This window comes from Echeneis naucrates, chromosome 20, assembly GCF_900963305.1.
Source record: "Echeneis naucrates chromosome 20, fEcheNa1.1, whole genome shotgun sequence".
NCBI lineage: Eukaryota > Metazoa > Chordata > Actinopteri > Carangiformes > Echeneidae > Echeneis > Echeneis naucrates.
The window spans coordinates 8501384-8526939 of record NC_042530.1 but is presented as its reverse complement, the minus strand read 5'-3'; the positions used below and the strand labels follow the sequence as shown (position 1 = coordinate 8526939).

The window sequence follows — 25556 nt, the reverse complement described above, 5'->3', positions numbered from 1 at the left end:
TTGATCAGACAGTTGGTTCAAGAACAAAGAAAAGTGATTGACACGGGTCGCAGAGCCATCAGAGCAGCAGGGGGACTCTGTATGATCATCACTGATTCTCGGCTCAATGTGAATGTGATCATGCGATGACACTTAGCATGCCAGCAACGCACTGACACTCTGTTAGAGATAAGTGACAGTGGCCCAGAGGATGAGATGAGCAAGGTGATTTTTGCCCTTTCGCTAATGAGCACTCTTCTCTGAGTCATTCAACAACACTGACTGACCCAGGAGGAGTTGTTCTTGGTAAATGGCATGGTGGTTCCTTTTGTGAAGTCCGTCCAGGATTAGAGACATGCCATTAATAAAACACTGAAACATCACAAGTGAAATGATCATTTTTTGAAATATCATGTTGACAAGCTTATCTCTCCATTTGACCTATGTGTCACTGATTTGGATTCATCATTCAAATCCTGACTTGCCTCTTCTGCTCATCGCTTTCCAGTTGTCGCAAACGTTTCAGAGTTTTTGGAGTTTAAGAGACAGAAGGAAATGGCTGAATGAAGGATACGACATCACATCTTGGAGGTGTTCAGTGAATCTCCAAAAGGGCTCATTTGTCACTCATCAAATGACATATTTAATTTTAAACATTATCTTTCTGTATCATCTTTTTTTCCATGACCCAAGTGGTTGTCAAGTTGAGGAGCACTTAGCGGCTAAAAGCCTTGTTTCATATGAAGCATATGAAGGCCATTTCATCAAGAAAGTTTTCTGTGTCTTAATAAGTGACAATTTACGCACATTTCTTAAATTGCATCACAAAGCCATCACCACCATATGTGATGGTTTATACATTTTCAGTGTGCATCATACCTGTAACAATAGTGTGCTATTCCCCAAAATAATACCTGATAGACCAAAGTCTACATCCCTTCCTGGAGTGAACAATCCCCAGAAGAATTAATGGCTGCCTGCATTCATTAAGCCCAGAATCCGTCTAATTATGCACCAGTGTGCACCTATGGACTAATTAACAGTCAATCAATAAGGGCCCTCAGTGACCCTCATGCAGGGGCCCGCAGCTACACCCCCTCATTATTGGAGCTGTATCAAGGCTTCAAAGAGGATTTCTCCGGCTCTACCCGAGGGGCCGGATGACACATTAGGCTGCACAGGTTCTGCAAAGTTGGTGTCTCTCCTGCTCTCCCTCCTTTTCTGTCTGTGTGTGTATGTGAAAAACACCACAGGCTGTAGAAGATGTCAAGCTATTTAAAGACACTGCACAAATCATAAAGCCCTATTGAAATTTAACATGAATATTAGGTGAAAGACTGGAAGAACGGGAGACAGTATATATTTAACCATACTGCTTTGCTTCTGCTTTGCCTTTATATTAAATGTCTATCTGGATTCAGCTTTAGCATTTTAGAAAATAAATGTATTTGTTCTTAACAACAGCCCACAACTCATAAGATAAAAGGATTGGCATTACTCATGTCTGTAGAGTAAATAGAAGGCCTCATGTTAAGGCTTAGTGGCCAAGTATTTTAGGACCAACATCTTTAAAGCTCAGTAAACATGTTTTTTTTTCTCAGTCTGAAACTGGGAAGTGTCTCATCCAGCCAAAAATCTAATTTGTTCTTCCATTGCTTTTTTGTATACACTAATCAAATGATATATGAAGAGTTGATTTACGTCCACAATGCATATTTTGCAGACTTTATTATCCTTCAGCAGAGCTTCGCTCACTGTTCTCCCTTGTTTCCGGCCTTTTTGCTGAGCTAAACTAACTAACAGTAGCTATAAATTTATTGTGCCAACATTTTGGCCAGTTTTACTCGTCTAACATTCTACAAGACATGAAAAAGTCATATTTTCCAAAAACTCCCTTTAAGATGAAAAGGTGGGCAGCATGGCAGCATAGGGAAAAAAACATAGTGGAATTCCAGCACCCCCCACCACCCGCAAACAGTAGAAGATGAATGAATGAATAAATGAATGATGGAAAGGCAGGACCTGCAATGAGGTGCAGGTCAATAAATCCTGACTGTTCGGGTCAAAAAAAGAAAGCTGATGATGAAAGAGACTTGAAGTTTTGTCAGTTACTAATCATTTCATCATTATTCTCATCTAATTGGTGGATTTGGTTGACGCTCTGGCTCAGCAGAGAAGAGGGTGTACCTGATGATGTCACTGCGATAAGCCCCCACAGAGCTGCTGAGTACAAAACTGAGGGACGACCTCTGGAAGTTGCCATGACATCAAGCGCTACCCAGCTTTGTCTGCTTCCAACATCCAGCATGGGGACACTGCAGACACATTCACAAACACATACGTCATGCCCTCACTTGCATGATTTGGCATCCACACACACACACACACACACACACACACAGTGGTAATGTGGTCGGAATGATAGCTCAAGGACTCCACTCTCCATCCCGTGCTGGTTCTAGGAAGACAGCCAGGTTTTGGGGTGCAGTTGAACTGTTTCACACACGTCAGCTGGAGGGGGAAATGGTGCACTTGCAAGAGACGACAGCTATGTTTCCCGCTCACCTGCAAACAGCACATCTCCTGAGGTCTGGCTGCAGAGACCTGGGTTATGCCTGCCACATCAAGCAGTCTGAACAGAGGATTACATTTTGTCCTCTGTCGTGGTTGGAAAGGTTTAAAATTGATACAAAACATGCAGCAAAGCCTTTGTAAGAGATAGCATGCAGTGCAGGCAGTAATTTGGGAGCAGCAGGTAGCGGTGAGCCATTGCCCAGGACCAAATGATGTTTCTGTCCCATCCACAGCAGATCAATAAAAAGCTCTGACCTCTACTGCCAACTAACTTAAATCTGCTCACCATGGGACATAACTCCCCTCTTACTGTGGAAACAGGAAGTACCGAATGTAATCTCCAAGAGTGGCTAAGCCCGACAGCCAACAGCTCAGTCATGTGGATCGTTTGTTTTGCATGAGCAGTTTAGGGTTAACTTGGACAGACGGTCCCATTTATTGATTCCTCTCTGGTAAATCATGTCACGTTAAGCTGCGGCCCATGATATTTACCACAGTGATTGATCAGTAGGCACACTGGATGTACAGGGAATATTTTAAGCCTCCTGTGTACCCGTTTGATAGGTGTGAACCCTGAAGTTAAATGGTGTTTCTTCATTTTCATCCAGAGGAGAATCAGGCATCACCTTGTAAAACGTACAAAACACAGCATGCTGGCAGAGGACAACATATGATATAATCCCCAAACTAGTGGAAAATACATTCTCCTTGGGCCAAGTAGGTCAAAGAATTTATGGGATAACGCAATGACTATAAATATGCAAGTAAACTGTCAGCAGCTAATCACGTCTGATTTATGCCTGGATGGTGCTGATGAGATTATTTTGCTCTCGTTCTATATCAGGCCCTCCAGTGCTCTCACCTCTTTGTTGATGCTAACAAGTACTCTTTGGGAATGAGATGGATGTTGCAAGCCTTTGGCTTGTTTTTGCATGAATGAATGTCTTTTATTTCCTGGATTGTGATTCATGGATCATGGTGGCCACCAGTTAGTGGGTATTTAATAAAGTAAATATTAATAGATAAAAATTATAATAGAGAAGTACAGAAATCATCACGATTCAAAATTTTCTCTGTGACCAAACAGAAGAGATACAGCATAGAAAAGCAACATAAAATTTGCTAATACAGTGAACAAATGAAGCATTCTGCCTTTACTTGTGCAGGCATTCTGTAAATAGGGCTACAACACACAGCTTGAATGGTCTTTGAGGCCCGTCCCCGTCTCTGATTAGTAAACCGTTCACAATTTCTATTCATTTATAAAAAAATATGTAGGACTCAGGTAGGACTAATGCCCTCTTACAAGTCCAAAATGTAAATTTTTCAGGGACGTGGGAGCAAAATGAGTCAAAGAATATACCTGACAATAAAGACTGGGCTCTTTTAGCTGAAACCAACAAATAAAAAAAAAATATATATATATATAAACCTGTCAGTGTTTCCACATTAAAGCATTAATGTGTTGCGAAGAGAGCTCTTTCTAAATCTTATGGTCTTAAGCACATTTAAAAACTGTGGAGACGCAGACACTGACAGTGGGAATGACTTTGCTCCATGGTCACAGCACAGAAAAAGCTTCATCTGGCCTGTGCTGGGTATTCTTCCATAAAAGAAACACCATGGAAAAATAATCCTGTTTGGTTGAACTCGCCCTGGATCAAAAGTCAGAAAAAAAAAAAAAAAAAACTTGTGGAGACAGTGGATGACACATGCAGGCAGCTGAGGCCAGAAACTAACAAGTGGACTCTGTTTCCATTGGACAATGCCAGACAATATGCATCCATATCACAGAGGACCTTATGGCCTTCTTTAAATCACAACGGGAACTTTAGGCCACTAATTACGCGTTTCCTCCTCACATCTCCAAACACAGCATCACTTCTGACCTTATCTCTGTGTCTGTCAGAGTGTTAGCATTCACATGGCAAGTGTGGTGATGAATGTAATTACTGGAGCCCAAAATAATAACACCACTGTTGTAGCGCAACCGGCAGCCAGTTCGTCACAATAGGACCTTCATGTCTTCCTCCAAATTAAGGAAGACAAGGACAAAAATAGAGTTATTATAGTTATGGATCAGAATGCACTACACAGAGCGCATGGTATTAATACTTCATGCTGTCACGAAAACACTTCGTAATCCTATCATAGGGTTTATCAAAAGAATTTTAAAATGATGTTTAAGCTTTTATAAAAGTCACCAAAACTCACAGAGAAGAAAACTTCAGTATGGGGTGAAGTAGTCCTTAAATGTGTGGATTAAAAAAAAAAGGAAAAGATATATAAAAATCTGATCTGATTCAGGATTTTGTACTGGGCAGAAGGACAAACACAATATTAAGATTTTCTAGTTTATGGTAGCATGGTAATTGAACTTTCAATGTCAAAAAAAGGAAAAAAACATTTCATTGTTTGTATTTGTTCCTCAAATAATTTTTAGTACGCCTGAAAAAGAGGTATATTTTTATATATATTGATTTGATTTTTCGTTTTTTCTTTTACTTGTTTATGTATCCGTCTGTTATTTTCACTTGTAACGGATTACATTTTCGTACGTTGTTCTAAATCAATCAATAAATCAATAAATTCCTAAACACACGCAAAGAAATGGATCGATGTCGCCCTCTTGTGGTCACATGTGTAACTTGGCAACGCGAACTCTGACCCGGAAGAAGTTCCCTTGTGTTTTTCTGTGTCGCACGTGGGTATTGCACGTTTAGTAGAACTGGGCAACATGGCCGCGTGCAGTGTGGAGGAGCTGTTAGCTAAAGCCGAGCAGGAAGAGGCAGAAAAACTCCGAAATATCACGGTCCACAAAGACCTGGACCTGGACTTTGACGTCGGGAACCTGCTGGCGAGCGACAAGAACCGCATCGACACCCGGAGCTTCAAGGAGCAGAATAAAGAGGACTTCCTCCGGTCTTTAGCTCGGGACAACACGCAGCTGCTCATCAACGAGATATGGAAGCTTCCCTCGGAGAGAGTGGAGGAGGCCATAGTGGTCAAACTACCGCAGCCCACGACCCCGCTGCCCCGAGAGAAACCGCCTCCCAAGCCCAGACCTCCGACCAAGTGGGAGCAGTTCGCCAAGCTGAAGGGAATCCAGAAGAAGAAGAAGACCAACCTGGTTTGGGACGAGACTGCCAAGGAGTGGAGGAGGCGCTGGGGTTACAAGAGGGCCAACGACGACACCAAGGACTGGCTGATCGAGGTGCCGGAGACCGCGGACCCCAACGAGGACCAGTTCGCCAAACGCCTCAAAGCAAAGAAGGAGAGGGTGGCCAAGAATGAGTTCAACAGGCTGAAGAACATCGCCAGGGCACAGAAAGTCAAAGTCCCGGGTCTGGGGCTGACCCCCAAAGCGCAGCAGTCCAGAGACGAGCTGGCCAGAGCCGTGAGTGTGGCCCAGACCTCCACAGCTTCCGTGGGGATGTTCCAGGAACGGCTGCCCAAAGAGAAAGCACCGAAGAACACCGGCAAGAAGAGGAAGTTTCAGCCCCTCATCGGAGACTTTTCTAATGAGAAGCAGAAGCAGCTGGAGCTTCTGAAAATCATGGACAGCAAGAAACCCACACTGGACGTCACCAAGGCTGTCAACAAACAGATGAGGGAGGAGGACAGAGAAGAGGCCGCAGCAAAATACAAGAAGGGAGCCGGGAAGAAAGGACGCAAAGGAAACATGTCAGGAAAGGGCAAGGGGAAGGGGGGCAAAGGCAAAGGAGGCAAAGGAGGCAAAGCTGGTGGAGGAAAGAAGAGATCTAAGCCTGGGAAGCGCTGAGGACACATCTCCTGTGCCCTCCTACATCTGGTTTTGTGCCTTTCTCCACAAAATGACTGACTCAGCTGTGATGATGTGACTGTGCAGGATTTTTGGTCAGTTTCACTGTAAACTGGTACCAATATGTGTAATATTAATGTAAAGCGAAGATAAATGCACCCTATTCTTGCCACCCACACCTCATGAATTTATTTTTTCCTGTCTTGTTTTCATCATCGTCGTAGCTATGAGAGATTTGTACTTGCTTGGAAGCTTCACAGCATTTGAATATATTTCAAATATATTCTCAATTGAGAAATTGGACAAAATGAGCAGCATTGGATATTAATGTAAATGGTAAAAAAAAAAAAAAAAAAAAATTGCGCCTAATTTGGGATTTAAAATGTAATCTAAGAGGCAGAAATGAAAACTCCAAAATAATCAAAGAGGTTACACTAACAGTGTTTGCCTTCAACCCTTTCTGAACAGAGGGATGTTTTATTTATATAAATGATATAAGCTTCACCTTCCTTGTTTTGGTCCTGGGACCATAGAGTGGAGTTGTCCAGAAGGATAGGCCATAAACATTGAAGTGATTTATAGACAATTATATAGAAACATCATAACTGACCAAACCAAAGGAGGGGACAATGAAATGTGTAAGAACATGGAGGTATTTGAAATGCTTTAAAGAAGGAGGAAGTCCTAAAAACAGTTTTAACCTGAGACAAATCATGCGGTACTTTGGTTGCATTTCACATATTTTCTAAACACCTGTCCTAAATTGCCTCAAGGGATAAATGCTTGAACTTTAAATGGGTTGGTGCTCATGTGTTTTTGTTCTTCCAAGAAGTAACATTAAATGGGTTTCTAAGCAGCTTAGATGTGGTTATTGGTTATGTAAGGCATTGCTTTGGCCCCGGTGGCTAGACCGACGTGCAACAGATAGCTCACAAAGCACGAATTTACAACTTTTTTTCTTTTTAGTCTATAAAAACTTGGTATCATTTTTCTAGTCGTTATAATTTAATGTTGCCTGTTTTGAATTCGATTTTTTTTTTTTTAGTCTGGGCGCTGCAATCCAACAGAGTATTGTGCAGGGCTCCTGAGGCCACAGATAATGAGGTTAATTTGTTGTCTCATCCGTTAACAGTCGTTGCCTCTTTCAGACGTGTCGACAAACACACTTCTCCTTGCACAGTCCACCAAGATAATCTACGGCCCCCCTTACAAGAGCTCAACTATATTTTTCGTTGAGGGTTTGTTTCTTTCTTTAGATATTTACAGAAAATAAACTTTATCACAACCTTTTAAGGGTTATTCAATGACTTTCTTCATAGTTGTGGAATTGCAGGAAGCTTGCAGTCCTCAGATATGATCATGTGGCTGAATGATCTTTCATGTTATTGATGGATGCTTTTTAATCGCAGACACAAGCTCAAAGCCAAGCTCCATTTCACCGGAGTGGGAGAGGGGAGCTAGTGGTGGGGGTTCAATCACCATCTGTTGAGCAATCCGCCACTCTGTCCAAGCCCATTCATCTTTGTCTCTGCTCACCCAGCCCAGTGGAAAATGGGACACAGTCAATAACCCTGAATCAATCAAGAACTGTTTAGGAGGTAAAATTATGAATTCTCATCCACGTCAGGCGGCCATTGACAGTGGCCCCTAAACTTATCCTGTGTGACCAGATGGTCAAAGAACAATAGAAGCTGGCATGAAGATGATGTGGTCAAGCATGATGGCTTGGATGAAGTCAGCCTTTTACACCTTTGCTGATAGAAAAACATATTAAAATTAAATCAGTTTATTCAACTTGGAAATAAAGTTCAAAATCCAACTATCAGTACAAAAATAGAAAACTTTTCTGCATTAAATTTAAATTTTGTTTTCTGTCTTGTCCTGTACATTCTTGTTTATTGCACCCGAGGAGGAATCTGTTGTTGTCTGTGTCCAGCTCCAGTCAGTCAGTCAGTGCTGCAGTGGATTAGTCAGCTGCTTTTATTTAAAGGTAGTGGAGAGGGAGAGCGAGAGAGCGAGAGGCTCGGTCAGTGTGCAAGTTTCAGATCTTCAGGATGCAGCGCATTTACATGCACAGCAATGAACACTTTGAAGTCTTCACCACTGTCCTTGCTCCGCAAGGTGAGTGCAATCATATCTGCAGTGAAGTATGGCTTAGCATGACATTACATTTAGATTACGGATAGTTAATAAATGGGCTAAATGTTCGTCTTCTCTTCTCAAGGAGCTCCCATTTCCTGAAGGTCATAGGTGCACTGATAAATTTGTTGATGTATTTTTGTGTGGATTCAAATCTGCATGATGAAACGTAACATTTTTGCTGATTCATCTCCACTTTCCGTGGTTGACAGGGAGGTATCGATACAGAGCCGAAACTGAAAAGGCAAGTTGGCAATTCTTCATAATGCAAATCCATCAAATATTCATGAATTTATGCTGCACATTGGTAATCCATTTTCATGTTAGACAGGAATAGAAAACAAAATTCAGTCTAATCTCGTAAGTGTTACATATACCCAGGCTGATGGATATGAATTTGACATTGATGTTATGTAAGGTCAATCAATTTTCTGCAGCTCCATTATGTGTTTCATTTATCTAATTCCTCTAAAAAAAAACAAGTACCATATTTAGGTGGAACAGTTAATGAAGAGTAGACCCCGATTTAGGATTTCTATTTCACTGCACAGAAGCTAATCTCTGAGACTTGACACATAATCCTCTCCATTCACTGACTCTGACCTAAAAACCAGCAAGACCACTCGGACACTGACAACAGCTTTTAACATTAGAACAAACCACACGTTGTCTAAATTTAGCGTAAACATTTGAAAGTGCCTCTTGAATTTTGAGCAAAGCAAGCTGTTACTCCTCCTCTGTCCTTTAGATGGTGGTGGTGCATAGCTACAGGCCCCACTGGCCAGATGAGCTAGCGTTGTCTCTGGGTGACGTCATCCTGGTGCTGTCCAAACATGAGGAGGAGAGGTGGTTTGGGCGGCTGCAGGATGGCCAGCAGGGCTACTTCCCCGCCTCCTGTGTGATGGAGCTCAGCCAGGTTGGTTTGCCCCTAAAAGTGCTCAGCAATGCAGCATGAGTGGACAACACTGCTGCTGCTGCTGCTTATCGTTCAAGAAGAATCTAACTTAATGCTGTGACCAATAAAAGTGCACATGAAGACATAACCATGATGATGTCAGAGCGATGCCATCTCAGCGTTTTCAACAAATCACACTAGGGTGGTGCGTAGATTAAATCATGAACCCCACCCCCCTGGAAAATTAGAAGGCTTTCCTGGAGGGCTATCTAAATGAATTTGATCCAGTCATTTTCTATCATTTGGCTCTTGTGAAACCCCCATCACTTGGTTGTATGTCAAATATATCTTAAATAAAGAGTTTATAGGAGCCTGAAGCTGCTGTCTTATCTCTACAAAGTTTGTTGTTTTATCATATCTGAGAAGTCTAAATCATCACTGGATGTTCATGACAAGACTGTTTTTGGTTATTTTTTGAAAAAAGAAAGAAAAACAGAAATAATCAGCTGCTTTATGGTGAAAATAGCAGAATAGGCAGTGCAACAGTATTAAAGGTCATGTGTAGGTTATTTCAGGACGTCAATAAGGCAATTTTAACTCAAACACCTTTTCCGCTCTCAGTCAGGTCTTCCTCCCAGAGTCCTGCGAAGGAGTTTATCTCAGAGAAACCCAGCGAGGGACAACGACTCAGGTATCCGCAGCAGACAGGCAAAGTAAGTGTAAACTCATCCAGCAGCCAAAACAACAAATACACATCCCCCTCACACATCATGCTCACACATCATACACTCGGCACCCGGCACCCAGCACCCAGCAGCTGTTCCCCACATCCCCCATCCCCAAGTCCCATCCCACTGCTCTCCACCCAGCGCCCCTGAACAGGTGGCCCCTCTCGGCCCTCATTAGTTGACAAAGCACACTGATTACTAAAGCCCCAAACATACACATACATGCTGACATACACACACACACACACCGCATCTCATTAGAGCCACTGCAAAGCTGAAGCAAAGGAAAGGTTTTGTTTTTGTTTTTGCTCTAAGAAGATGTGAAAATATTTGACAGCAAATTCTTAAGAGACTTTTCTGATTTGTCAAATATTAAATATTGATGCAAGCAAATTGTTAAACATTTTAGCTGCTATAGCTGAAATGAGAGTGATGGAGTGCTCTATCTGTCCAGCAGTTTGTGTAGAAGTTATTTATATTTGACAGCCTGCCACTAAACTTTACTAACACACACATGAACTCACACACCAAACAGAGCCCTCTGTACAGCTCCGTGCCTGTCTTGTCTGCTAGCGGTGGAATTTGGGTCATGGGGAATAAACAGGGCCTTTGTGTTTGTTATTTCCTCTTTGTCCCCCAGTGGACACATTCTGCAGGCGCTCAGAAGGGGGAGTAAAGGAGGTGCAGGGGCAGGAGGAATGGCACTGGATAGGGGCCAGGTTGAGCGCGAGGGCCCCTTCCTGGTGCACAGGCCCCAGATCCATGTGCCTCAGCCGGTGGCCTCCCAACCTCAGACACACAGATCCCCGAGCCTGCTCCACAGGATTTTGTCCAAATGCCGGAAAAAGAGTGAATGCCAGGGAGCCACCAACGGGGCCTTCGAGGGTGACTAAGAAGCCCTCCTCTTTGTCTGGGGCGGAGTTGTGAGGTGGACGGAGAAGCTTCTCCAATATCAGGACAGGTTTCAAATATTATTTGTTGCCACATTCAGTTTTCCTTGATTTGTGTGAAATCCACCCGAATATGGAGACACACAAACACACACAAATTAATAGCTCACTTTGGCATCACTGAGAGGGGAGTGACCTGCCCTGCAACACACCTAACAGACTGAATAAAGCTGAGTGGTAGTGGTCGAATGCCATGTTGGTGCTTTGGTAATATGTACTCACTGGCTGCACTTGTAAGTGTTTCCTATGATAAATGCTATTTTACTGTCTGTTGAAACATTCATGTCTCTTCACTTCATTTACTCTTGTGAATCTGTAAATGTATGTATATATCTATCTGTCTCTATATATATATCTACGGCATATATGTGTCTGAATAATAGTCAAGCTATAAAACCAGCAAAGCTTTCCAGTGTTTTATTTCAGTGGAAACATGCCTCAGTATATTACCTCATACTTCAGCTCCTGTTCCTTTTCCTTTGAACACACTGGGCCTCCCTCCTTTTTCACAGTGCAGCAGAGAGAACTCTCTCAAGCAAAAGGAAGCATGATTGAGGCCTGCTGAAAGACTCGCCAAAGGACCAGGGATTGTACCGGTTGCCCCAGCAACAACAAAGCAGCTCTCAGAAGTCACACGTAGTCTTCTTCTGTGGTACCTCCCAGCATGTCCCCGGAGCAGGATCTCTATAGGGTGGGCTGTAGATTACCTCCCTGCAGAGGACACAAACACCAAACCTAATCCTGACCTTGGCCTTGACCTCCACAGGGAAACACACTCCTCCTCCTCCCTCAGCATTTGATATAATCCTTTGTAATAAAGGCCGGAGGAGGCAGTCACTCTGGGGCCAGTGTATGGGAGGCACGTCTTGCACAGAGAAGGGTGTAAATGTTACAGAAAAAGACAGCTCCAACAGTCCCTTGAGCAAACTGTGATTCATGAGAATATCTGAGAGGGCTTTTCACTGCCACTACTGTTACAGCTCATCTTTCAAGCCTGTGACTTTCTTTCAGTGGGAATTGCTGAGAGTACCCTGCTGAAATGAAATTATTAGATTTGATATCACTCATCACTCATGAAATGACAGGTGATTTCACCAGAGATTAGACATCAATCGAGTATGCCTGACAGTGATTTATTCAAATTTAGATAAAGCCACGTGTTGTTTGAACTCATTGCGAGTCCTTGTTGGTTGGTTGGGAGCTGACTTACCTCACATGGTAATGACACATACAAGTGGAAACAGTGGCCTATAAAAAGCAGCAAGGCCAGGGTCCAGTTTTAATACATACACACACAGAAACACACCCAGGTCTGCACACTCTCCCGCCTAAAAGTCCTATCCCTGTTGTTTTGTGCTGGGTGTCTTTGGGGGAATGGGGGGAGAGAGTGGGGGAGGAGGGGTAACAGGGTGCCTGCCAGATGACTGCTCTGTCAGCCCTATAATGGGCTGCCATCTGCTGTCTAGCATACACAAAGACAAACACAGTGTGTGTGTGTGTGTGTGTGTGTGTGTGTGCAAGAGAGAGAGAGAGAGTTTGAGCACACTCCTCTGGGTGTGAGCTCAGAGGGAAAAGGCAGAGGAGATTTGGACTCCCGCAGACACTTTCATATCTTGTATCTTGTATGTATGTATATATATGTATATATATATATTATTAAGTTAAGTTAATATTAAGTTAACCATATATATATATATATATATATATATATATATATATATATATATATATATATATATATATGGTTAACTTAGTGACAGAAGCTATGGATGGACAGGGCCACTTCTGGATAATACAAATGGAGCTGGAATGAACACGATGGCATGCCAAGTGTGACAGTATATTTGAATACAATGATAGAAAATGTGACACATTTGTAATAAATGTCACAGAAGCAGCTTTGTAAATCTGAGCAAAACAAGTACATATCCACATGTCAGTAAGTCAGTATAATAGTGGAAACTCATGCATGAAGCATAAGGTAGAAAGGCGGCTGCCAATAACCAATTAAGAGGCAAAAGGTCCCTGACATGTTTCCACTCAGAGTGTGGGTCAACCAAGAACAAAAGAGCCTCTTGTACAAGAATGAGCGAGAAGGGAGGACAGATTGATTAAGTGGACATGGCGTGCATGCGGTGCCCGTGTGTTTATGTGTGCATTGTTTGTATGCGTGTGCACTGCTGCTCCTTTAGCATAAGGCAAGTCGTCACGTTCTTTGCCTCCCTCCATTTGGGGGGCAATTGAGTGAATAGGCCTGTAAAACCAACAGCCCCAAGGACAAAAGAGCCCAGGGGTATTAAGTCATGGGTGAGTGGGCCCCTTTAGGGCCAGCAGCTGACCCTGTGGAGAGGCCTCTTGTTCTGATGGAGGGGGCTCGTGTCCCTAAACCTCAGGCCAAGTTGACAGCATCCCAAGATATACATGCAGACATTACAGGGGGAGTCATCTTCAACTGCTCTATTAGTCGTCAAACCAGGCTTCACCAACTCACCTGTTGGGCTGTCAGCTCCACATGGCATCAAGTGCTAAAATACCATTAAAATCTGTAGCTTTCCATTTCCATTCCTCTAAAGGAAACGGCTTTCAAAAAGTCTGTGTTTGGCCAGAACTCAAGAGGTTGTTATGCCTGCTGTGAGCATGCCAGGAAACTAAAGAATCATCAAAATTCTCAATTACATTGCAGAACACCATGTAACATATTCTAATTTGTACTCATGTCAGAGAGAGGAGATATGGAAAAAGTACTACACAGAAAAGGCATCATGGAAGTCATGCAACTAATGCATTTATTTTTTTCCAAATTAAGTACATGGTTACAAAGACAGCTGGCAAGATTTCTATGGTACGTTGGTTATGAGCTCGGATGAAAATGCTAAAAAAAAAAAAAAAAAATAGTACTAGTGTAACTCAGCTTGTATATCAAAGCAAAGTTCAGCATCTTGTGTTTCGTATGTATTGCTCATGCATAACTGCAGCAGTATTTTGACTGATGCTACTATCCTTCCTATGTACTTAACTCCCTCAAAACGTATGATGTCTCGTGGGCAAATGTTGTTAACGTAGGAACATAAATTGGATTTAACAAATGGAATGTACAAACACAAGTCAAACCAACAAAAGAACACATAACACAGATATATACATATTGGACATTTCTCAGACATAAGATCGAAATACAAATGTCTCATGTGGATGTTTGTCTACTTTCTGTTTTAGAGTTGTGTGTTAGTCTCCTGATCTTTCCACTTGATCCCCCGACAAGATTCCCTTGTTATCCTCACTCAAATTCTCAGTGCTGGATAATCCAGATTATAACTAATACTGAATCCATTAATGCAGATAATACAAAGACATATTTAGCTGTAGTGTTACTTAACCAGATTAACAATAAATTGTGAGTGTTTTTTTTAGGATGGCTAAAAATGAAATGAATCAGTCTGTTAACATGGAAGCAGAGTGCAGCAGTATGTTTGTTCAGAATAACATCTAAATTCATGTGTATTTACATTCCATTTTACAATGAGTGAGTAGCAGGGATGTGGGGTCTTGCTCAAGGGCATTTCAGCAGGATAAAAGATTGTTGACACACTTGATGAGGCAGTGGTCTGTTTTTGCAATGTTTTTTTTTTTTTTTTTGAAGCCATCTGCCTAAATGTTTTATGGGAGGTTTTTATGTAGTGCATTAACACACACTTTTTCTGCAGCAAAACAGGAGGAATTGATAAATGATGAAAAAAAAATCAAGCAGCATGATCTTACTCTTAGCATTCATTACAAAACAAGGTGACATTCGTCTTGCACACACACAGAACACATGCACGCAAAACCAAAAATAAAACAAGGACAAGCTCTGCATTAGAAAAATGAACAAACATTAAAAGTTAAATGATGAATAAAAAGTGCAATTTGTCTATGATTAGAGGTCGGAGATGGAGTCTTGCTACCTAACAGCGAAGAGTACATTTGAAGAAAAATGTCCTATCTATATAACAAGGTCATCAATTCAGCTAAAAAAAATGATTATTTGCTAGATCTTGCCTGTTCAGGAAAAGAAATTAACATAACATTAGTGGCAGTGCATGTTCTTCTAACTTGGAATAATGAAACTGAATGGTAGCCCAATCCTGATTTTGAAAAAGACAATAAAATTCTTCAATAATTTCTCTTAAATCCTTTTTTAAAGAAATAAATAAATTAGTAGACATTAAATAAATAAAACCTACAGCCTCCCCATAAAAACTAAATACTTCTCGACCAAATGCCTGTTGTTGAACACTGATGATATGAAAACTGGCCAGCACTGGCCACAACACACTGAAATGACTGACCAGAGCAAATGACCATTCATTTTCCATTAGACAGAACTGCTTTTGGACTAAGGTTGAATGTTTAGAGGCTTTTTTGTCCGCAAAGATAAAATTCTAAAATAAAAAACAACCCCCCCACCCAAAACAACAAACAAGCAGAAAAACATGGTATCTGATTTATATTAATATCTAAGCTTTAGAGCTGTCAGATAATAAATAAAACAAACAAATAAACATAATGGTACCCTTCCAACCTTGAGGTTCTTACACGTGTACATTGCAATGAAATACATTCAACCGATGTCTCGATGGACACTATGGCCTTGGAAAGGACTGTTGTTACAGAAAAAAAAGATACCATCACAAGTGCTATCCAGTTTGCCCTTTTAAACAATTGCTCCTTTCTCAGCAGCAAACTCAACTCAGTAGTGCAATACTGACAGCTTCCTATTTCCATCCTCAAAAACTTCACATCAGCATGGATACGCATTCACCAATGTAACACTGCTGTCTTAAAAAAAAAAACAAAAAACAACAAAACACATCTTCATTTTTGTATTCCTAACTTAAAAGCAAGGGTTAAAATGTATATTCTGTTCTGTTTGTGTCTGTTCAAAACGCATTGGTGCTGTTTTTAAGATATATATGTGCTGATAAAAAGCTACAAATGCTGCATGTATGTGTTTTTTTTCCTTCTGGTCACAGCACCGGGGCAGTTTAGCAAAACAAGTTGGAGGACATAGATAGTGAGTAGCGTTATGTCATAAAATGTCTTTTTCGTTATTTAAACAATATATTAACAATATAAAACTCAGAAGCAGCCACTGCTAGTAATAAACACTATTTCTACAGCCTATGTGCAGAGTGTTTCAACTCAGTTACTGACTAGTGCAGAAAACAAATCTAGTATTTTCTCCATATCTGTACAAAACAAGTCATGTAGCCAAGTTGTATGTGATCAAAAGAAAGTACAGGCCAAACCTATAAAAAACTAAATACTTGGGCAATCAGCTAGAAACTTGCTGAAAAACAGTACCAGCAGCCATGCCTTTTTTGTGGACATCCTTGGCAGTGCATTTCTGCCTCAAAAGAAATAAAATCAGTTGTCTTCCCTGGATTGTCTCTTATAGGATTCAATAGAGGTTGAAGTTGTTTGGATGGGCGTAGTAGTGTTGCTGCGCAGCGAGAGGACGGCTTTAAAGCACAAGTGCCCTTGAGGTAGAGCCAGACGTCGGGTAAGGGTTCAGGTATTGACGGGCCTGTTCTGTCATAATCAGCTGATCCTCTGTTTTCCCATAAACCACTGCTTCCCACTCACTCACCTGCAGAGAAAAAGCCTCTTGTTATCCGGTATCTACAATTGATATAACTTTATTTGCAGTGTACGATACTGGGAGAGTAACTATAATTATGTTTTGCAGATTTGTTGCTTTCATAAATACCTTTCAAGTAACCGAAATTACTGTGCAAATATGTATCTATTTGTATTCTAAATGTATATGTACGTGTATAAATGTATCAAATTATTTTCATATAGGATTCCAAACATGCACTTTGGTTTGAAGATGATTGTGTGTCGTACTTGTACAGCAGTGTGTTTTGATGCTTTGTGGGCGGCAGGCAGCTTCTTCACCCGTGGGCTCGTGAAGCGATGGGGGTGTATAGGGGCGACTGATGGCTCCTCTCTTGCAGAGGTCAAAGGGTGGCTGCACTCCTCCTGCTCAGGGACAGGGGTGATCAGTGAGGAGCCTGTCAGTAGACTTTCTTCTGGCACCTGTAATGTGGCATTGAGTGAGTGGTGAAGTAGATTAACAGAAAAGGTCATAGGACACTAGTTTTAATCCAAACACAACAGGGTTTTGAATGTGTTGTTACACTTTGAGACCGGCTAATTCAACAGGCCAGACTTTTATGCTTGTTTAGCCAACTCACATTTCTATACATGTTAATCACATTACTATCTAATGAATGGTTACATGACCCCACACAAGCCGAAATCAGTAGAAATTAGTTTTCAAACCTTGCTATATGATCTGAACCAGTGATTTTGACGTACTTGTGCATCGGTGAGCTGCTCTTGGAAGAGCTGGACGTTGAGACAGTCTTTTCCCCAAGGATCTAAGACTAGGGACTTCCGCACTTTTCTAGCTGGGCCATCCATCTGAAAACAAGGATTCAAACAGTAAATTCAGTTTTTCAAGCTTTCTTCTATAATTAACATTTATTTATTTTTTGCATCTGTAAATATTAAATAAAGCATATATTTATTTATTCTGATAACAAACAGTAGATAAATTATTGAGTAGTGGTCGAATGTGTACAAAGAACACATACATTATGTTTCCATGCCCTGTAATCTGGCTGGACATCTGCTCTGTTGAAGATGTCTGCTCCCGTCTCCTGCTTCAGAACTTCTCGAATATCTTCTTCTAGAAATGCCAAAGGTTGTGGCTGTAAGAACACACACATAAATATGACAAGAGCAGCAGTCAGCCGAATACTAAATATACTATGTATTACATTTCTTTGACAAGTGCAGTCACATTCATTGTCTTACCTCCATCTTCAGGGGCCCATGCATTTTTTCTTGGGCAGCCAAAGCATTTTTGAAAGGAGTTGGAGTTCTTGGGGTTGGAATCATTATAGTTTTGCGCAGTTTGGGGGTCCTCAAACTAGAGAGTGAACAGATAATATTACACACAGATTTCTCTCCTTCTGATGATAAATTGAGATAAGAAATTCATGTGTGGGGAATTCTGACAAAGCACAGCAATAGCCCTGGAGAGCTGTGTATATCTATTTACCCATCATTCTCTTTCTGGTGCTTAGCAGTAATTTCTTTGTGGAGTGGAGTGTAAGGGAGACACCTTTGACCACACACAGGTGTTGATGTGAGGGCAGGGTTATCCAGATTAAGATTATCCATCCCTGATATGTTGCAGAACTGGGGAAACAACCACACAAGACATGTCAGTCACATAACTAAAGTAATGTCAAATTATGGGATTATGGTAAGTGAAAACAGATTTCATTTACTCGTGATGGGGTAAATGGCTGTGACTTCGTGGGTGTTTTCTTGGGAGAATTTGAGATATTTTCCAAAAAGGAAGAGCAAGTCCTGTCGCACAAAGGAGATGGTTCCCCTCTCTCTCTTCTCTTCCTCCTCCCAATTGATGCCTGGGAGGTTTTGGTTGAATTGATTGGAGTCAGGGATGTGACACCATCTAGACCAAATGAAGCACAGTTCTTTTCCCGTGCTGAAATGGCAGTTGAAGTGTTGACTGTGTAGCAAATTGAATTATCAGCTATCTTCTCTTGCAGGAGAGCAGTGTAGCCAGCCTGATTGTGCCTGGGAGGTGTCGCTGTCTCTGACAGGTCAAAACTGGTCACATCGCTCCATGCAACAGGGTCCTGCAGAGCAAAACACATCTACAGTAGATCTTTAATACATTCATGACCTTTTTCAACAAATTCATACTGACAACAAATTTACTCTTCCCATGTGCACTTTCTGTTACTCACAGAGTCAATGAGCTCCATGGTTTCTGCAAACTCTGGTATGGTCTGCAGGGTGGAGAGCACAGTGCTGGCCTCCACAGCCAGGAATTTGCTGGGAGAGATAGGAAGAGACGCTGGAAGAGCCTGGGGAATCTCAGGGCCCCTCCAAGGCCTTCTCTCTGCTTGCTCCTCCAGGCTGCTGCTACTTGTGGTCAATGTGTCATCTGACACACTATCTGACCAGGCTGAGTACTGCTCAAGGTTCTGAAGAGTAGGAAAGAGAGAACACTGTTAGATCTTTGGCCTAGAGCAGCAGTTTGGTGTCTGATTTGATGAAAAACTGGCAGATCTCGTTTAAAATAGGCTTGAAATGATCGACTAAAGTATGGAATACTGTTAATACTATAACATACAGTGCTGTCCAAGTCTGAGACCACAGTGGACCCAACTGTATTCATTCTTGAGAGCAAAGGTTTACAATATTAAATATATGTATATTATGTATATCTATCTATATATAGATAGATAGACAGCAGAATAGTGGTTAGCGCTGTTGCCCCACAATAACAAGGTTGTGAGTTCGGTTCCTGGGTCTGGGACATTTCTGTGTGGAGTTTGCATGTTATCCCTGTGTTTGTGTGGGTTTCCTCCCACTGTCCAAAGACATCTTGTTTAGGTGAAATTGTGACTGTAAATTGCCCGTGAGTGTGAGTGGTTGTTCGTGTCTGCCTGTCTCTGTGTGTTGCCCTTGTGATGGACTGGTGTTGGCGCCAGCACCAACTACGACTGTAGAAGATGAATGGGTAAATGAATGACTGAACATATATATATATATATATATATATATATATATATATATATATGTGTGTGTGTGTGCGGGATGAATGGGATGGTAATGCTGTCAATAAAATGTGATAAAAATGTCAGGGGCAAGTGTGGCCACGGGGACTTGGGGGTTAAGGGAACAGGTCTGTGTCATGTTGAGAATGACAGTAACACGGGGTGGAGGTGGCTGCAAAGCAAAGCCTCAGGTCTGAATGAGTAGCAAGATGGGGAAGGTAGTTACTATAGCAACACTACAGCAAATCAAGCTACAGGCAGGCATACATGTTGTACCAGCCTTGTTTTTACATGTATACACTGCAAAAAGTCCATCACTGAGTTGGTTGGAAATAAAGTCAACATAGGATTTGGGAATTTTCTACAATTTAATGTTATTTTTAGAAACATCAAACCAGATAGAAGTTAAAAAGAACACCTGCCGCAAGAACATTTTTAGATTCTGCCTTCATCTCCCTCATTTGATTTCAAGACTAAGTTAAGCAACATTTTTAATGTTAAAATAAGCCTTTTTACAGTGTATAGAAACTACAGACACAAGCGGGCTATGCTGGCTAAGTATGCTAACACACATTAGGAGTGTGTTCTTACACATGGACCTCTGCACTGCACTTGTCGTTGGACTTCACTCTCTGCTGACATAAGCAGCAGCTCAAGCTCCTTAATTCTTTGCTCTTTGTCAGGATCATCCAGGCAGGATGGCTGGAATAAAGAAATGTCAGGGAAGAGAGGTCAAGAGAACAGGAGGAAAGGAAAGAGTTAAGTAAACCAGACAAAAAACAAACATACACATAAGATAAGTATGGAAGCATTTCAGAATTGTCTCTGTTTTTGATTGTTAGATGAAAATAACAGGACATTCAAGTATCTGACTTGAAGTCCAGAGTTAGCAATAACAAGGCTATCTACAGAAAGCCCAGAAAATAAAGAATGTGAAAGGTTTCAACCTCCAGCATGCAAGGAAATCTACACTGACTCACAGGTATGAAGCCTGAATTTTCAGGAAGACTGTCCATCACATGTCCACTGTGTGGATCATATGGATACACCTCCACCTGAGACACAGAGAATCACACTCAGTTAGAACTCACTGACAATAACAATAAAAAAATTGTAAAACTTAATACAATGTGAGGTGCAAACTGGAAGTAGACCTGGTTTGGCCCTAATATGGACAAAGGACTGTGATCGCAGTTTTGAGGCTCTGCAGGAGTTGGAGGACACAGCCTGTGGTGGCGTCTCTTCCCTCCAGTATGAGAGGAAGTCAAAGTCTTGCATTCATCTTGCAGGTAGCCCTCATGCTCCACTTTCCTCCTCATGGTGGAGTTCCAGTGGTTCTTGATGGAGTTGTCCGTCCTGTTGGGAGAAAAATCAGGATTTTGTACCAAATCACCCTTTTCAGCTCCATAACTAGATATAGACATGCATTGAATATGTGGGGTCAGATTTACCGTCCAGGAAGTAGCTTGGAGATCTCTGCCCACCGGTTGCCCAGACGTTTGTGGGCCTCATAGATGATCCGATCCTCTTCCTGTGTCCACGAGGACTTTTTCACCTCTGGGTTGAGATGATTGTGCCATCGTTCACGGCACTGCTTTCCTATTCTCCCCTGGAGATGCTTTGCAATCACTGACCAACGCTTGGGGCCATATTTGTGTACCAGGTCAATAACCTATAAAAACATTACCAAAGATGGAAAATGTGTTCTTAATAAAGATTCTAATCCTTCCACTGTTTGTCTTTTTTATTTTATAAAAGGATTGAGTAAGACCATAAATGGACTCATTCATACTACTAGCTTCTATCTAGAAGGAAATTGTTTTTTCTTCTTTGCATATTTATAGCCAACACCAGCTCCAGTGTTACCAATACTCTGATTGCAGCAGCAGAACTTCTTCTGCTGTTTCTCTTCCAGCTGAAATATGTTGTGACGTCATTGCTGGCAGCCCCAGCCATTATTGATAGCTCTTTGTTTCTTTAAGATGTCAAAATTTGACAGGAATGCCACACCATTCTTGACATTCTTTAAAAGTAGTGATCCATTTAAGGAATGTTCATCTCATCACTGTGGAAAACATTGGAGCTTGACTGCACAAAGAAAGACTTGGCTCTGAACTACAGACTTGGAAAGTCTGTGTTTTATTACATATGATGTAGTGGACCTTTTAGAAAATGAAAATAAAAAGCAAAGGCAAAGAACATTTTTGGCGGGAAGGAAGCTTGCACATGTGCACAGCCTTGATGGCCTGAAGTAAAAGAAACCTTGCACATTGTAGCATACATATCTATTGTCTTCTTTCCCTAGACTAAGCTCTTAACACTCCCCACAACTTCCTTCTGTCTCACCTATCATTTACCTGTTTTGTCTTCCCCCTTTCTGTCCAGAACAGGAACTCCCAGCTCTTCTTACCTTTTGATCCTCCTCTTTTGTCCAGGGTCCTTTCACCAGTTCTGGGTTGAGCACCTTCTGCCAGCGGTGCTGACACTGACCATCTGTCCTCCCCTGTGACAGAGACACATAACACACAACATCTCATTACACCACTCCACTGCCCCCCAGTTATAGCTACTCGTGGCAGCTGTAAATGCATCTGCCTCTGCAGTCACTGATCACATGACTTATCATCACAGTTGAAACATCCTATTAAGGAATTATGTGAATTATGGGATTATGTAATTTACTTACTGGAAAAAAATTGGCTATTAATTTCCAGGAGTCACTTCCATGTTGCTCGACAAGCTTTTTCAAGTTTTCATCCTTAAAACAGGGAGAGGAAGCAAACAAACAAACAAATAAACAAACAAAAAAAAAAAACAAAAAAAAAAACGGCGACAGCGTGAGTATCCTCCAGGATCCACCCCCTCTATTCAATTTAACAGTCCATTCATTGTGTTATTGAATAAAATAACAGCTGCAATTAATAAGGTTTAATGTACAGACTGTATATTTACACAAGTTCTTGTGTACAAAAGGATTAAATAGAAATCTTGTGCAGTATAAAGTCTTCATTTACCAAATAGCCTACAAAACTCCTGTTAGAGCAGACCTAACTTTTTATTTACTTACTTCATCCCGGGACCACTTTACTTTGCACAGCGTCTTTTTATCTTTATTCTTCTCTTTACTCTCAGGGTCTGTGGAGTGCAGCTCTTCATCCTCATCAGCACTAAAAAAAAAAAAAAAAAAAAAAAACACAGACCAAATGTGGAAAGAGAAAAAGCAGAGCGGATTTTATTAATGGAGCCAAAATATTTGTATAAGGTCAATGCATCAAAGCAGCAATGGTAAGCTCATACTCTATGACTTTGCAGCTGCATGAATGTGAAGCTCCCTGTTATGAAGGTTAACCTGTTGATGTGCAAGCTCTCAATGTACAAGTGCTGAGGAGTCCCTTAGTTTTAAGTGAATTTTTAATAATATTGTAAAAATAAACTATGTTGACTGTGATGATGAAGAAGATGGGAGAAAGTCAGAGCCAACACAAGCAAAACAAGAAAAATACAAAAAGGATTGTCAGTCTTTGTAGCAAGGCTAAATATGACTCAAATAACAGGTTTTTAGTAGATAACACTATATGAAAGCAAGAGAGAGAATACTTATTACTGGTGTATAACTACATATAAGAACACAAAATTCTTCTATTATGATACAAGATGTTGGCAGGTAGTACTGGCAGTCTGTGTTCCCATAAAACTTAATGTTGTGCAGTTGGCTGTTCCCAAGAGCTCTTACATACACAAACCTTAGCAGTCACACATACACAATGTCACACACACACACACACACACAGGTATAACAGTGCTTTCCTCGGGGCTTGTATCAGACTGTGGATGAAAGTTCGTCTTGTCTTGTCATCTTGTCGAAATTTCAACATGCTGGTTGATGGTTCAATGTGGCCCAATTCCCTCACTTGAGCAAAGAGAAGTGGGGAATTGAGTCTGGACTGTAGGCTGAATAGAGAGGAGGGGCATGAAGGGGCTGCAGGAGAGGGGCAATCCAACATCAACAGGCTCTTTCACCTCCAGAGGTGTGTGAGTGTGTGTGCGTCATTTTGATGGAGGAGGCGGTGCACTGGGGTGTGGTCAGAGGAATGGCAAAGTCCTAACGGTCCAGTTCGAAAGTTTTCAAAAAAGTAGGCATACTTACAAAACTTCTACTAACCCTAACCACTTAACATAGATGCCAATGCAACAACCATTCACTGCATTTTTGCAGTAGTGATACTTTGCCGTTGGTCATGAGCAGTTAATAGGATACTGTAAGATAAAGGATGTGCAGGTTAAACCCATGAAAGAAACCAGCCAGGCATCTATCTCCAGATGAGAAGACAACGAGGGGTATGTGATGAGGGTGACGCATTAACTGCACATTCACGCTGAATTAACATGATCATCAGTAAAACCTTGATTCAAATAAGAATGATTTTGGATTATTGGTTGATGTGTTGATTTTTTCTAATAAAATTTTTAATTTGTACATTTTCAGAAAACACAACTTTCTACTCCTAAATCTCCTAAAACTGTTCCACCATCAGCCACAAAACAAAGCCTGTTCAACTTATCACATAAATGCATAAGTAAAAAAATATGTATTTATTATTATCATTATCATTAATGATAATAATAATAATAATAATAATAATAATAATAATAATAATAATAATTAAAAACAACAACAAGAAAATAAATCTTCCTATCTAATAAGGTGGAACAAGCAAATGTCTGGGTTGATGGTTTTGCTTGATAAGTAGCTAATCAGATCCATCCATTATAAATAAAGTTTTTTTGTATCATGTTAATTGACTAACAATTGAATTAACTTGTCATTGCATAATGAATGGTATGTTTCAGTAACTATAATACCTAACAGCAAAAATATCCTTAATATTGTGCACCTGTTTTGTAAATTTGAAACAATCATTATTGTATATAATAGTATACGCACAAATCAGAAAACTAGTTGCCAACTTAACTACTCCAGTCTAATCATTAACAAATGTCTTTTTTTCCCCATGTACTTTTCAACTCTAACCTTCCCACAAAAGAAAGAAAGAAAGAAAAAAAGTAATTTGAAAACTCTTAGGTACTTTCTTTTTCCTCGTAGCAGAAATACAAGTTAGACCACACTACGTAATGTAAAAACTTGTAATTTGTGCTTTCATTCTTCTAAGGAGGAGGAATCAGATGACGCTTCATTTATTCCATCTTATCTGACCGACCTGTCACTCTAAAGCAACGTGTTTCCAGATATGCTGCTGTTACATAACTGTTATGGGCAGAGCTGCTCCCGAGCAGAGAAAAGAAAAAAGACAGTTCAACCAGCTGCAGCATTTTTATAGTGTCTCAGCAGTGCTGGGTATGTAGAAGGAGCAAGTTTATTTTATATTTCACACCATCCATATTTATTTCCCAGCTACCGGGAGAGGTGCACTGATATCTATGCATTATAATTGGCAGCCTGTGTGCAGGTGTATGCTATCAGAGAGGAAAGCTCGTTGCTCTAAAACCATCTGATGTTATTCTCCCTGGATCTGCACCGGAGCACCGGCTGCTGGGACAGATGGCTGGCGCACATAATGGAGCAGCACAGTCCAGTTAATGCTGGGACCCACCTGCGTGTTTTCACGTTGTCCATGACAGTCGGCAGGATGATTAAACCTTTTCCAAGACGAACCTGTGTCGGGCAGTTCTCTAAAAATCCGCAGTGATTGATGTGTATCCATAGAAGTCGCTGTCAGTCATCTCTGGTCTCCTCTGAGTCGTGGCAGTGTCTCGCTAGCATTACTCAGTTAGCCAACGCGCTAACTTATTGAACAGTCCATGACGTTACGCCCTCTCGGTAAAAGCCTCGACTGTTACTGTTAA

At 41.2% G+C, this 25556-nt stretch overlaps 3 protein-coding genes across 4 annotated transcripts; 2 read left to right on the top strand and 1 right to left on the bottom strand.

The window, feature by feature from the left end:
* The first annotated feature begins 5290 nt into the window (after positions 1 to 5290).
* rrs1 (ribosome biogenesis regulator 1 homolog) lies at positions 5291 to 6751 on the top strand. Its single transcript, XM_029529312.1, has one exon. The coding sequence runs from the start codon at positions 5291 to 5293 to the stop codon at positions 6332 to 6334; it is 1044 nt and encodes a 347-aa protein (XP_029385172.1). The 3' UTR covers positions 6335 to 6751.
* Positions 6752 to 8413: 1662 nt separating this feature from the next.
* On the top strand, positions 8414 to 11188 carry LOC115061352 (jouberin-like). Its single transcript, XM_029529661.1, has 4 exons — positions 8414 to 8455; positions 9222 to 9389; positions 9990 to 10081; positions 10737 to 11188. The coding sequence occupies exons 1-4, from the start codon at positions 8414 to 8416 to the stop codon at positions 10987 to 10989; spliced, it is 555 nt and encodes a 184-aa protein (XP_029385521.1). The 3' UTR covers positions 10990 to 11188.
* Positions 11189 to 13929: 2741 nt separating this feature from the next.
* mybl1 (v-myb avian myeloblastosis viral oncogene homolog-like 1) lies at positions 13930 to 25556 on the bottom strand. 2 transcript variants are annotated; one of them, XM_029529205.1, is made up of 15 exons: positions 25304 to 25556; positions 22759 to 22858; positions 22378 to 22449; positions 22102 to 22194; positions 21143 to 21363; positions 20846 to 21047; positions 20672 to 20746; positions 18876 to 19115; positions 18390 to 18782; positions 18158 to 18297; positions 17911 to 18025; positions 17688 to 17804; positions 17374 to 17514; positions 16936 to 17127; positions 13930 to 16675 (listed from the first exon to the last, which is right to left on the bottom strand). In XM_029529205.1, exons 1-15 carry the CDS (start codon positions 25324 to 25326, stop codon positions 16550 to 16552), a joined length of 2250 nt encoding a protein of 749 aa, XP_029385065.1. In that variant the 5' UTR covers positions 25327 to 25556; the 3' UTR covers positions 13930 to 16549. The 2 variants fall into 2 exon arrangements, with proteins under 2 accessions (XP_029385065.1, XP_029385066.1); XM_029529206.1 differs by having other exon boundaries at positions 18390 to 18764.